This window comes from Myotis daubentonii, chromosome 14, assembly GCF_963259705.1.
Source record: "Myotis daubentonii chromosome 14, mMyoDau2.1, whole genome shotgun sequence".
NCBI lineage: Eukaryota > Metazoa > Chordata > Mammalia > Chiroptera > Vespertilionidae > Myotis > Myotis daubentonii.
Window position 1 is genome coordinate 15,240,946 of NC_081853.1, and position 14,495 is coordinate 15,255,440.

The 14,495-nt window shown below is 39.2% G+C and overlaps 1 protein-coding gene across 8 annotated transcripts in view; it reads right to left on the bottom strand.

Annotated features, from left to right (window-relative positions):
* Nucleotides 1-14,438, bottom strand: part of APPL1 (adaptor protein, phosphotyrosine interacting with PH domain and leucine zipper 1) — a 35,679-nt gene extending 21,241 nt beyond the window's left edge. For 4 of the 8 annotated variants that reach the window (XM_059663216.1, XM_059663218.1, XM_059663215.1 and 1 more), the window contains exons 1-7: nucleotides 14,301-14,434; nucleotides 6,843-6,941; nucleotides 5,565-5,624; nucleotides 4,744-4,815; nucleotides 2,580-2,667; nucleotides 854-895; nucleotides 277-335 (exon numbers count right to left, since the gene is read on the bottom strand). In XM_059663216.1, the coding sequence (XP_059519199.1) occupies nucleotides 277-335; nucleotides 854-895; nucleotides 2,580-2,667; nucleotides 4,744-4,815; nucleotides 5,565-5,624; nucleotides 6,843-6,941; nucleotides 14,301-14,354 (474 nt within the window). In that variant the 5' untranslated portion in view covers nucleotides 14,355-14,434. Of the gene's footprint in view, nucleotides 1-276; nucleotides 336-853; nucleotides 896-2,579; nucleotides 2,668-4,743; nucleotides 4,816-5,564; nucleotides 5,625-6,842; nucleotides 6,942-13,104; nucleotides 13,248-14,021; nucleotides 14,147-14,300 lie in introns of those variants that run through there. The other 4 variants (XM_059663219.1, XM_059663220.1, XM_059663221.1 and 1 more) reach the window with 4 other exon arrangements.
* Nucleotides 14,439-14,495: the final 57 nt, after the last annotated feature.

The following is a 14,495-nucleotide window of genomic DNA, read 5'->3' on the forward strand; positions in this document are numbered from 1 at the left end:
TTTACCTCCTACCCTTCACTCTCCCAAGTGTCAAAGGAAGCACATGTCCACCTGAGCTCTTTATGTGTATGTATGTGTGTGTGGTGGGGAATGTGCTAGCAATGTACAAAACTAAAGACAGCATTTTTTTATTGTTTAAAGTATTACATGTCTCCTTTTTCCCCGATTGACACCCTCCCACACCCCCAGTAAAGACAGCATTTTAAACAGGAAAAACTAGACCACCTAATGAAACAGTTGTTATTGCAATACTGAAAGAGTAAGTATGGATCATACCTTGTCATTTTCTCTTTTTTTTGATAATCGGCTATATCTGTGAATTGCAGCATCATGATCTGGAAAACAGAAATGACTATTAACAACAATAAGATAGTACTTTGCAAAACTTATAAATGTTTTAAATGGCTTCAGATGTGCATCTTTCAACAAATGTTCTCCTATCCAAATTTCCCCTAAAGTATGTTTCTACTTATTAAATTGGTAAAAATATTTAATTCAAAGGAAGGAAACTGTAATCCACTAAAATTTTACATAAATATTTTTAATACAAAAATAGCAAATGCTCATTAAAGAAAACGCAGGATGTATAGGAAAACAAGGCAGGGGAAATATTGTATCACCTTTTTAATATTATGAGAATAGAAAATCACAAGAGTTGATTTAATTTCTTATTAAATTTTTCTATAGGGTAAACAGTACAACTTAAATAACAACACTGATTTAAATAAAGTTCATTTAAACTTTTAATCAGGCTCATATTTTTTTCAATTATTACATAGAATCCAGCCACAGATTTGTGTTGATTTTAAAAATGCATCAAACAAGAAATAACTGTAAAGTATTAAGAGCTTACCATTACTAGCAATCTGAAACACTTCCTTTAATGTCAATATTTCTGAAAAAGTTCAAGAATAATTTCAGTGTAGCATATTTATGAAATATCTTAAATTTTGTTTAGAAAATAGTAACTGCCATTTTAGCTATAATTAAAACTCCAAATAATATCTCATATTTCTACATTCAAAGTGAAAATGCCACTCTGTATTTCAGCTAGCCTATGGAATATTTACTATCATTAGTAACATTACAACTCCAAAAAATCTACTCACCACAAATTAGTAATATGACACAAAAACAAATTGTAAAACCACTGTAAATTCTAAGATATGGAAATAGTCTTTGTACCAGAATCTAACAACTCATTTTTTATATTCACTCTAATAAGTTCAAATGTTGACTAAGAAATAAAGAACATTTTAATAAAAAGATTATGACATTCAGTCCCCTTAGATTGAGAAAAGAGATTTTGTTTTTTGACCTTAGAACGACCATTCTTGAGGATTTACCACCGCAAATATTAACTCCATCTCTAAAATACATTTGTTTTTATTCCATTATAATTTAAATATTTTACCATCCACTGATACATTAATTCAATGTTTATTCTATCTACCTATCTTGTAAATAGATATATGTAATTTTCTAAGATTGTGAATTATAAGAAAGCAGAGCCAATCTATAAAACTCATTTTATCACTGAATAATTGCTAAATGGGGGCAAAATCCACCACAAACAACTAAGTGATGGGTTGCTAGCTGTGTCAGTACCGCCTACCTCCTGCCACTCCAGCCCATAAACACACCTCCATCTCCTGTGCCACTGTCTCAGTTCAAGTCTTAGTCATACCTCACTGGACTCTCATAACTTCCTAACCCATTCTCTTAGACATCAAATTCTCTCTATTCCACCCTCCAAAAACAAAAGGATTGTGTCTCCTTAAAAGACCTCCACTGGCTTCTCTTTCCTTATAAACTTAAGTGGAACATCTTTAACATAATCTAGTCCCAACTAATCTACTTCTAGATTTGTCTCCTGCCATGCCCAACACATTCAATATTGCAGCCACACTTCTTATCATTCTCAAAACAAGCCATGTATTTCTACAACCCATACCTTTTTATTTCCTAGTCCAGCCGTGGGCAAACTACGGCCCGCGGGCCGGATCCGGCCCGTTTGAAATGAATAAAACTAAAAAAAAGAAAAGACCGTACCCTTTTATGTAATGATGTTTACTTTGAATTTATATTAGTTCACACAAACACTCCACCCATGCTTTTGCTCCGGCCTCCGGTCCAGTTTAAGAACCCATTGTGGCCCTCGAGTCAAAAAGTTTGCCCACCCCTGTTAGTCCCTCTAATAGAATGACTCTTTTCTCCTGGCAAACTCCTCTTCATGGCTAAATGCCCATGTCAAATCCTTGGTGAAGCCTTTCTGACACCCTCCTCTGAGCTTTCACAACACCTTGCTCATTCCCTATGAAACAGTATTGTAATTATCTGTTTACCTACATCCTTCTGTAGACTTTCTCAAGTGAAGTGACATCTTATTCATATCAGTATTCCTCAGTATCTAGTTTAACACCTAGCATTAATTAGCTCCTATAAATGTTTAGTGACTAATTAAAGTAAATGTGGCACAAGCTGTATTCAGAAATGGTTAAGATATAGAGTAATATGCATTTTACAGGCATTAATATTCTGATAGCTAATGAAAGTAAACATAAGCTTGACTTCAGTACCTTTCAGATCTCTTTCTTTAAACTGGGTAATGGGGAACATCATGGCATCAGCAAGCTGTGTTGAAAGTACCGCATGACAAGAGCTAAGCTAGTAAAAGAAAAACCAAAAAGACCAAGTAACAGAAACATTTAACCAGTGTAAATAAAACAAAACCTAGTAAAAGATGTTGATAATAAGAAAACACAAAATTATGTAATAAAATATACAGTAAAAAAATTCCATTTAAAACTCTTAGAAGAAAACATAGGATAACCTTGGATTTGGCAATGATTTATTAGATGTGAAACCAAAAGCACAAGCAACAAAAAAATATATAAATTAAACTTCATCAAAATTAAAATTTTTGTATACCAAAGGATACTATCAAGAAAGTAAAAAGACAATCCACAGAATGGGAGAAAATATTTGCCAATGATAAGGAACTTGAATAAAAAACCCTTGAACTAAATAATAAAAGAAACAACCCAATTAAGAAAAGGGGAAAGATCTGAACAGACACTTTATCAAAGATTTACAAATGGCCAATTGGCACGTGAAAAGATGCTCAATATCATCAGCCATCAGGAAAATGCACGTCAAAACTATGATGAGATTACACTTCACACCACTTCAATGGCTACAATAAAAAGTAAATAAAAATAACACATTCTCACATGTTGGTGAGAATGTGGAAAAACTGGAACCCTCCTACATTACTGGTGGGAATGTAAAATTGTGTAGAAGCTGTGGAAACCTATTTGGTGGTTCCTCAAAAAGTTAAACACAAAATCACCATATAACCCAGCAATCCCATGCCAGGTATATGCCCAAAAGAATTGAAAACTGGTGTTCAAAAAAACCAAAAAATAAAAACTTGTACATGAATGCTCATAGCAATACTATTTGCATTAGCCAAAAGGTGGAAAACAACCCAAATGTCCATCAACTGATAAATGGATAAATAAAATGTGGTATATTCATACAAGATTTTATTTAGCAAAAAAACAAAAAGAAATGCAGCCCTAGCCGGTCTGACTCAGTGGATAAAGCGTCCGCCTGTGGACTAAAGGGTCCCAGGTTCATTCTGGTCAAGGGCACATGCCCAGGTTGCAGGCTCGATATCCCCCAGTAGGGGACCTGCAGGAGGCATCCAATCAATGATTCTCTCTCATCACTGATGTTTCTATTTCTCTATCTCTTTCCCTTCCTCTCTGACATCAATTTAAAAAAAAAAGGAATGCAATCTGATACATGCTACAACATGGATGAACCTTAAAAACATTTTGCTAAGTGAAAGATGACACAAATTATATTGAGTCCATTTATATGAAATAGTCAAAATAGGTAAATCCAAACAAACAGAAAGCAGATTTATGGTTGCCAGGAGCTAAAAGAGTGAGGAGTAGGAAGTGACTGCTTAATGGGAACAGGGTCTCCTTTGGGATAATGATAGAAGTGTCTAGAATATCAGTGCTAATGGTTGCACAACACTGTGAATGTACCAAATATCACCAGTAGTAAATTTTAGTTATGTATATTTTACCACAATAAAAAAAAATTCCATTTTCTATAAATATTTCTTTATATTGACCTGCTACAATATTTTTTATAATGAATTATTAAAATATTTCAAAAATGTATTTTCCAGTTAAGATACTAGAAAAGACAGGACTAATGGTGCATGTGAAAAGAAGAGTTTTCACTGTACTAGTAGAGAACAGTCAGGGGTTCTACAAACATCTCTCACCACCTTTCTTCCTCCTAACTTCCAGCCTTTTTCAGTTATTTGTTCTGAGACTAGTTTGAGAAATTAAGGGTTAATACTGGCTGTTTAGAATGGAAGATAAAACGTTGCCTGATGGCAAAAAAAGAAAAATCATAAAGAGCCTCTTCTCTCCCTGTGTTCATCAGATAAGACAATGAAACACTGAATGTTAGTTACATGGACTGGGAGAACATATCCATATGTTTATTCCTTGAAAACAATTTGTTTTAATCAAGCATAGAAAGTACTGTTTTTACAAGACAGCCACCAAGAAATAAGGTCCTTTTTAAATAGTAATCTTTTTTTAAAAGGGACTTACTCATATAATCATAATAATAACAGTTCCCAATAAAAGCTAAACAGCTTGAATAACTTAATTATAAGACCACTTATTCAAGCAAAATAAAATAAACACTTACCTCATCTATAACTTTTGAAAACTGTTGCAAAGTAGAACTCATCACTTCATCATCACCACCCAATGGAAAACGCTAAAAGGTGAGAAACAGAGATGAGGTAAAGGACCAATGCTGTATGCCTTTTGTGAATGACATTATCATTTAGATTTTTAAATAACTTCAGAAAACTTCTAAACTTTTAATAAGCTCTAAAAGTATAATTTTAATAAACTAGTATAGTTATATAATTAGTAAACATTAATTATGATGCTAAGCAACCAATTAACATGGCATATAGGAATGCACACCATACTTGGGAGTTCAAAGATTTGGTGTTTAGCTCCAATTCCTCCAATAACCAGCTGTGTAACTTAAGCAAGCTTCAGTGAAAAGAAGAGAGGTCAATCAGATAACCTCTGTAGCTAACATTAAGTCATTAAAATTAGATGTAAGTACTATAAAGGAATTTCAATGGCATATCAAAATTAACTTCTGTGAATTCTAAAAAGTTTAGGATTCTTTTTTTTTTTTTTTAATATATTTTATTGAGTTTTTACAGAGAGGAAAGGAGAGAGATAGAGAGTTAGAAACATCGATGAGAGAGAAACATCGACCAGCTGCCTCCTGCACACCCCGCACTGGGGATGTGCCTGCAACCAAGGTACATGCCCTTGACCGGAATCGAACCTGGGACCTTTCAGTCCGCAGGCCGACGCTCTATCCACTGAGCCAAACCGGTTTCGGCAAGTTTAGGATTCTTGATGAGAAATTCTACTTAACTATATAGATATGGTATTACTGCATATTTTAAATTATGCACTTAAAACTTTCATATACAGTACCTGTTTTTCATATTCTTTTAAAAGTTTTGAAGTCAGGTGTGTTGCTGCACTTAATTCATTCTATAAAAAAGATTAATTCAAATTAAGGAGACATTACTGATAAGAAAAACTTTAAGTTGAAGATAACTACACCATTTTTATTTATCACTTAACATAAAATATCATACATGTTCTCTAAACCCCTCACTAAATCACTGGAAAGAGAACTACCATTAAAGTGCTAAAAGGAAACTCAAACCATAAAATATACACCAGCAATGTTCCTGGTGCATGCTTGTTTTTAACTAATAAAAATTAGGCATTAAATTAAATGTTGTTAAAGCTTTAAAGTTAGAAGTAACCTGTACATATCTTAGCAAAATCTTAAGAGATTCTACACTGAAAACTGATTATCCCTTTCTCTAGATACTGATACTACTCCATAAGCATTTAATAACATACAACCAAAACGTGGTCAACCTAGTCATAAAATACAGCAACAGAACCATATGAAAGAAATCGTTTTTTTAATTTAAAGGGTTTTTTCCAATGATGACTATGACAAAAGTAACATTTATTTTACACATCAATCTGTCTTCAGAAATCCAATTTGAGAGACCAATTAGAAGAAAAGAAAATAACCACTATCACAACTTTTAAGTACATAATGAAAATGTGAGTCCAGAAGGAAGAGAAAATTAGAAGGGGAAAAATGAGTACACTTAATCAATCCCATAGAAAGTTTACTATAGAACCCAGGTTGTTGTTAAGGCTTATAATTAAATTTCATAAACAAAGCCTCAAATCTTATTCCTATTTAACAAAATAATTTAGTCATTTCTATTTTCTTAAATTCATCTCCTATGCCCCAGAGCTACATCTAATTTTTATTACCTTCTATTAACAAAACAGAGGCAAAATACTTTCAAATCCTTTGTTTAAAAAGGGGAGGAAGTATTCCATAAGATTAAAAGCATGATTAGGGAAAATATGGGTGTCAATATGGGGTTTTCATTTAAATCTTAGGCCAAGGTCACTGTTAGTAAGTTTCAATAAGCCCTTACTGGGTTTGGGGAGGAGGGACAGATGCTTCAATCTTCATGACTTTTGTAGTACTACAAACTATGCATTAGTAACAGAAATGTGAGCTCTGTAATACAAAATAGTGTTCATTCATCCATTCAACAAGTATTTCTTACTATGAGCCCAGGTCAGCACTAGGCACCAGTAAACAAGACAGACACTCTGTGCTTAAAGATTCATCTTTAAAAAGCATGAAGTCAGCCTTTAGCTTTTTACCTGTGCATCATAAATCCGATGCATAGCTTGATACAACTGGTTCATATAGTTGGAAATAGCTGTAGCATCTTCTTCAAATACACCCAGTAAAGACCTTGTCTGTATAAAATAAAAGCAATAAGTTTATGTTAACCATTACATAAATCAGATGGAAATTTTTTCTAAAGGAAGGAAAAATCCTAGAATATAAGAGCTCTAATTATTCTGAGTATTAATCAATTTTTTCTCTTTTGATAGTAATGCCAAGATGTCAGGATTCTTTGTTCTGTTTCACTTCATTAAAACAAAGGGTATTTCGCCGAAACCGGTTTGGCTCAGTGGATAGAGCGTCGGCCTGTGGACTGAAGGGTCCCGGGTTCGATTCCGGTCAAGGGCATGTACCTGGGTTGCGGGCACTTCCCCAGTGGGGGATGTGCAGGAGGCAGCTGGTCGATGTTTCTCTCTCATCGATGTTTCTCACTCTCTATCTCTCTCCCTTCTCTCTGTAAAAAATCAATAAAATAAATTTTAAAAAAATAAAGCGAACACCTGCTTCCTTGCTGAAAACCTGCTAACCTATAGCTCCATAAAGGCAGGGAATTTAAAAAAACAAAAACAAAAAAAAACAAAGGGTTTTTCCAAATACATCATACAAACTTTTAGAAGGAACAACAAAGATATATTTTTATGAAGTAAAAAGTCTGTAATTAAACTTAAGAGCAAATCAAAAGACACATTCAAGGCTAATTTAACAGTATTCCATGTGTAAATACTTTTAATGTCTTATTTCCGGATAACTTACTATGATTATTTCTTTTTCTCTGTGGTATCTTCTAGGAATGTCAAACCCCTCCCCATCCTAATCCAAAAATAATACCACAATGGCCCTCTCCAGCATAGCCTATAAAACATTAACCATGTTTTTCTGAGTGCAAAATTTGGGGTTATTCTTTTTCTTCTTCTTTATACATTTCTATTATTGTTAGGCTTTATTTTTTTCCAATGAGCACATAAAATTTTTCATTTTAAGGGGGGAAAAATTGTAAGTAAATTTAAGACTGTCAATAAAAAGAATTTCAGAGACAAGGAAATTCAGCATATCAAGGCAAAGTATGCTAAGCTTTTTATATCTCAAACGCAGAGAAGAATTAAAATACCAAAAACTATTGCCATAACTACAGCTTAAAATCTAAAAGATAACCTTGTATTTTACTCTACAAATAATGCCTCAACCTTAAAAGCTGGTTTTTAGAAATCAACTTAGTCTTAGCTTCCTATTTTCAGAAGAGAAAGCTAAGTGAATACAGTTTTTGGAAAAAAGCACAAAATCATTATGCCAATATACAAAGTCTACATTCTCAGTCATCTACTTCCGATGCCCCAGAGAATTAGATCTGACAGAATTTTTTTATTTTTTAGCTCTAGTGGCTCAACTCCTACCTCTCAAAGTGCTATTTTAAGATGTAAAAAGAAAAGCATCAAAAAATCTTGTTTGGCTATGCCATTTTTAAAAAATATTTTTTTTTATTGATTTCAGAGAGGAAAGGAGAGAAAGAGAAACATCAACAATCAGAATCATTGACTGGCTGCCTCCTACAGGTCCCCTACTGGGGATCAAGCCTGCAACCCAGGCATGTGCCCAGACCTGAAACTGAACCTCCTGGTTCATAGGTCAACACTCAACATCTGAGCCAGGCCCCGGCTATGCCATTTTTAAGAAAAATCTGTCACTTAGTTGTTTTTTCCTCCAAAAATTATCATCCTAATTCAAGGAATACATTTATGTAAAAACCTGTAGTGGAACTAAATTTAAAAGATCATCTTGGCCTTAGCTGGTTTGACTCAGTGGATAGAGCATTGGCCTGCAGACTGAAGGGTCCCGGGTATAGTTCTGGTCAAGGGCACATGCCTGGGTGCGTGCAGGAGGTGGCTGATCAATGATTATCTCTCATCATTAATGGTTTTCTCTCCCTCCCTCTCCCTTCCTCTCTTAAGTCAATAAAAATATATATTTTTTAAAAATTGTTAATTAAATCTCAATCATAGTAAACTTTCTCACTTAAAAAAAATAAACTCTAAATCTAAATCTGAAAAATAAAAGCATTTAAAAAAAGGATCCTCTTGCCCTGGTTGGAGCATAGTCCCATATACCAAAAGGTTTCGGGTTCGATTCCCGGTTAGAGCACATACCTAGGTTGTGGTTCGATCCCAGGTTGGGGTGCATATGGGAGGCAACCCATTGATGTTTCTCTCTCACATCGGTTTCTCTCTCTCTGAAATCAATAATGAAAAAAAAATCTTTAAGTGAGGATTTTTAAAAAAGAAAGGATCATCTTAGCCCAAACAGGGTTGAAATATGTTCCCTAATTAAAACTCAAATATCAAGTTGAACACTGTATGATTGTTTAAAATTAGCAACTTATAAAAATACAATATATACCATTTCACTGAATCTATGATGGCATCCACTATGAGCTGCACCATTTTTATATACTACTAAAACAAACAAAACAATGCTGGCAATTAAGTTATAATTTAAGGTTTTCTTATGTCTCAAAATTTTTAATTTAAATTTCATGGAAACACACCTTTAGATACAATTTTATATATAACACCCATCTACACTAATAAAAGAGAAAAATGGTAATTGGCATACAACGATACCCTTTTCATTGGCTAATCAGGGCTATATGCAAATTAACTGACAACTATGATTGGCAGTTAACTGCCAATTAAGATTGGCAGTTAACTGCCAACAAGATGGCGGTTAATTTGCATATGTAGGCACAATGCAGGGAGGCGAAAGGGAAAGCAGAAAGAAGCCCCCTGCCCCTGACAGTGATCGGAAACCCAGGGGGGAGCTAAGAGCTGGGGGGAAGGGCAAAGGAGGCCCTGAGGCCGCCTTTGCCCTGCCCCCCAGCCATGATCAGAGAATCAGGTGCCTTTGCCTCCCTGGCCAGTGATAGCAGGAAGTAGGGGTGGAGCCAGCGATGGGAGCTGGACACAGTCGAAGCTGGCAGTCCCAGGAGCTAGGGGTCCCTTGCCTGGGCCTAAAGCGGAGCCCACGATCGCGGGGCCGCTGCAGCTGCGGGTCCCCGCTGCCCGGGCCGGACGCCTCAGCCAGAGGCGTTAGGCCTGGGCAGGGGCGGAGCCTGCAACCGCGAGGAGCTGGGGGTCCCCTGCCCAGGCCTGACACCTCTGCCGGAGGCCTCAGGCCTGGTCAAGGGGCCGATCCGGTGATTGGTGATCGGAAGGTGATGAGGGTCAACTCCTCTGGCCGAGGCATCAGGCCTGGGCGGGGGTCTGAGCCGGGGATTGGGGGGATATGATGGTCCCCTTGCCCAGGCCTGAAGCCTGGGTCAGAGGCGTCAGGCTTGGGCAGGGGGTGGAGCAAGCGATCAGAGGGAGATGGGGGTCCCCTGCCCAGGCATGATTCCTGGGCCAGAGGCCTCAGGCCTGGGTGGGGGCCAGAGCCAGTGATCGGGGGGAGATGGGGTCCCCTGTCCAAGCCTGACACCTCTGGCGGAGGTGTCAGAAGGCTGACACCTCTGGCGGAGGTGTCAGGCCTGGGCAAGGGGCCGATCAGGTGATCAGAGGATGATGGGGGTCTACGCCTCTGCCCGAGGCATCAGGCCTGGGCAAGGGGCAGAGCCAGCAATCGGAGGGGTCTGGGGGTCCCCTGCCCAGGCCTGATGCCTGGGCCAGAGGCATCAGGCCTGGGCTGGGGGCAGAACCAGTGATGGGGGGAAATGAGGGTCCCCTGCCCAGGCCTGACACCTCTGTCAGAGGCGTCAGGCCTGGGCAAGGGGCCGATCCTGCGATTGGAGGGTGATAGGGGTCAATGCCTGAGGGCTCCCAGTATGTGAGAGGGGGCAGGCTGGGCTGAGGGACACTCCCCCCCCCACACACACACACACACACACACCCAGTGCACGAATTTCGTGCACCGGGCCCCTAGTATAAACATAAAAAGGAAAACAAACACAAGCAGCATAAATTTAATACACTAGTAACCCTAAAATTTCTTCAGAGTTCAACTCTTGTGAGTCACTTTTTGACAAGAGTTATCAATATCCATGTTTTCTCATCCAATATTATTCTGTACAAGTATTTCTTAGATGCGCTCCCCTTTTGTCCCCAATACATATTTTCTTACAAACCATTTCATGAGATACCATTCAGCAAGTTTTTCTTTTTATTGAATTTAGTGAGAAAGGGAGAGGGAGAGAGAAAAACAACATGATCAGTTGCCTCCCTCAACCTGGGATAGAATCCTCAAGCTGGGTATGTACCCAGACCAGAACTGAACCCACACTGGCCAGGGCCCATACAGCAGGTTTTAATGGTGGCACTTGCTTCATCTCATCAGGTGTCAAAGAAATACTTTCAAACAACACGAATGGTAATGCTTCAAGCTGTTAAACTGATTTGTTGGCTGAACGACTTTAGAAGCTGTAGTTGGCCAGTCATGCCACTAGGTCAGTGATGGTGAACCTTTTGAGCTCGGCGTGTCAGCATTTTGAAAACCCCTAACTTAACTCTGGTGCTGTGTCACATATAGAAATTTTTTGATATTTGCAACCATAGTAAAACAAAGACTTATATTTTTGATATTTATTTTATATATTTAAATGCCATTTAACAAAGAAAAATCAACCAAAAAAAATGAGTTCGCGTCACCTCTGACACACGTCATAGGTTCGCCATCACTGCACTAGGACAAACAGACAGGTGTGTACATTTGCAGGCAATTAGAAATAAAACATCGTCAGCTGTAAGAGGCATCTTGCCAACAGAGATGTGAAAACAAGTATGTGCTGAATCTAGGAGTACTTCATATTATGCAAAAGAAGAAGCCTCAATTTTTTTTAAATTTTAAAAATGATTAGGATCAAGTGATCTAATAAAAACTTATATCAGGAGCTTTAAAAGTTTCCATAATCTTTGTTACTTCACTTCTTGGACTCCATCCTAAATAAATAACCCAAATTAGAGCAAAAATTGATGCCCAAGCATGAATCTCAGCCCAATATATAAAAGCAAAATTGGGGGGGGAAAGTCTAAAAATCCAATAAGACAACTATTAAGTCAGCTAAGGCAACGTGCAGCCTTTAAATTCTCTTATTCAGAATGTAATAATATGTGAAGATGCTTAAACTATAATGTTAAATTAAAACCAAATAAAAATTGTATACACAACATAATCTCCATTACATTAAAATGTATAAAAGAAAAAATTAGAAAGAAGAAAGTAAACTATTAACAGGGCTTGCGGCTGGGTACATAGCATGTAACTGCTTTCTTTTCTGTACTTCCAATTTTTCTGAAGTAAATATTATTTTTATAACCAGGTAGAAAAATAAAATAGCTATCAATAACAGCTGTGGTTCAGAGAAGTTGAGTAACTTGCCCTAAAGCAGAAGGGACTAAGTGACAGTGAAGATTAAAACCTTTATATCCTAATCCCAGATCCAGGACTTCCCATTCTGCCACAGGTTCTCCCTAAGAATCACAAGTGTCCTCCCTTTCCAAATCCCAGTTGTCCACAACTAATTTTCCCAAATAAATGTTATTTAGTTCAAAATTATTACTTCTAGCCCTAACCGGTTTGGCTCAGTGGATAAAGCGCCAGCCTGTGGACTCAAGGGTCCCAGGTTCGATTCCAGTCAAGGGCATGTACTTTGGTTTTGGCCACATACCCAGTGGGGAGTGTGCAGGAGGCAGCTGATCAATGTTTCTCTCTCACTGATGTTTCTAACTCTCTATTCCTCTCCCTTCCTCTCTGTAAAAAAATCAATAAAATAAATTTTTTAAAAAATTATTACTTCTAGAAATTGAAATATCAATGTGGCTATTTCATTAAAAATTGCTGTAAAACTGACACTAATGTGGCACATTCTTGTAAAAAAGGAAAAAACTAATGCTCAAGTTGTAAGCTAATTGTGTGAAAAATTCAAGAAATAGGTGAAGAGATTATATCCTCTTCACAAGTCATGGTGAGGGCACTGTACAACCTATTTTGAGCTGTGCATATAGTCTTTATGGGCTATAAAAGCCAGGCCAGGTAAAAGACGGGTACGGCAACATGTTGAGTCTTAGATAATAAAAAGGCAAAAGGACAAAGTGCACCTAACCAATACACCTCACAAAATTTTTGCGAAGTGTATGAAACAAATATAGTTTATCTTCGCACTACAGAAATAATTTGAACTGGCTATTCTAGCAGTCAAGCCAAGATGTGGGTTTCTCTTTGTGTCAGTATTGGCTGATAAGAGTACATTACCAGCAGGCAACCGGCCAGTGAAGATAACTTTCAGCAGGAAAATCAAATCAATTCCACAATCGGAGCCCAATTTCAACTTGGCACAAGCCGGGTTGCTCAGTTGGTTGGAGCGTCCTCCTGACACGCCCAAAGTTTCGGGTTCCCTAAGTGGAACAACAAATGCACATCTCTCTCTCTTCTCCCCCTTCCTCACTCTCTCTCTCTCTCTCTCTCTAAAATAAATAAATATTTTAATTTTAAAATAATACACGGCAGCCGTGCCGCCCAGGAAAGAGGCATATTAAACTGCCAAGACACATGAAATACGTGGAACTGTAGTTCAAATGAACATTTCAGAAAGCTGTCTTCATTCTAAGTGGTTAGGCTACCAACCATCAACGTGGTCTTAAATAGCTTAAATTATTGTGTAAGACTTAGGATGAAATTTCTCTATGCAAGTTACAGCCCCCACCAACGTGTTTTTTAATGTAGCTGATTTCATTCTTCAGTACTAGAAACATAACAAATGGTTGTTTTCCTAGACTGTCTTCGGCTAAAGCACGCGCAGGAGCATTCCCAGCGCGCAAAACCCGGCACACTGGGCATTTATTTGGATGCGTGTATCCGGGCCGAGACTGCGAGGAGCGGCGCAGCCGTCGCGGGGCCTCGGAGGCGCCGTCCATCACACGCGCGCACAGCTCGAGTGACAGCGGCTACGGTCGCGGCCACGACACCGGCCACACCAGACGGGAGGCTCCGGGACCAAGCCGGGCTTCTCCCCGCGGGCACAGCCTTTCAGCATCTCCCGGAGAAACACTATTCCTCTCTCCCCGGCTCGCTCAGAAACCATCTCCTGAGTCTACCAGGTTTTTTCTCCGGAATTTTCTCGGAAGAGGTTTTCGGGGAGAAAACTCCAGGTTCAGGATTTACCACCGCACATCCCGTCAACAGAACGAAGCCCCGCGAACGTACGTGACCGCCGGGCCGCAGAGGTGCCAGACCCCGCGCGCGGCTCCCGGCCTAGCGGCGCAGGCCCACGAGGGCTGCGGGCGGGCGGCCCGGCCTGGATGGCTTTGGGCGCGGCCCGCCGAGGGCGGGGGCACGGGGCGGCGGCGCCCACCTGGACGGGGGCGGGCACCTGCGGCCCCGGCGACGTCAGGCTCGGGATCGGCCCACGCGGCTCCTTCCCTCGCCTCCCGCCGCCGCCCGCGCCTCACCTGCGGGCTGTCCTCCAGAGTCTCCTCGATCGGCAGCTTGTCGATCCCCGGCATCGTGGCGGAGGGAGGGAAACGGCAGGTGACGCGGCGGCCGCCCACGGTTCCCACGCCGAGCCACCCACAGCGGCTGACCCCGACCCACCCTCTCTCGCAGTCTTTGCAGCCGTCCCTCCCGCGCCGCCCTCGCCAGGAGCC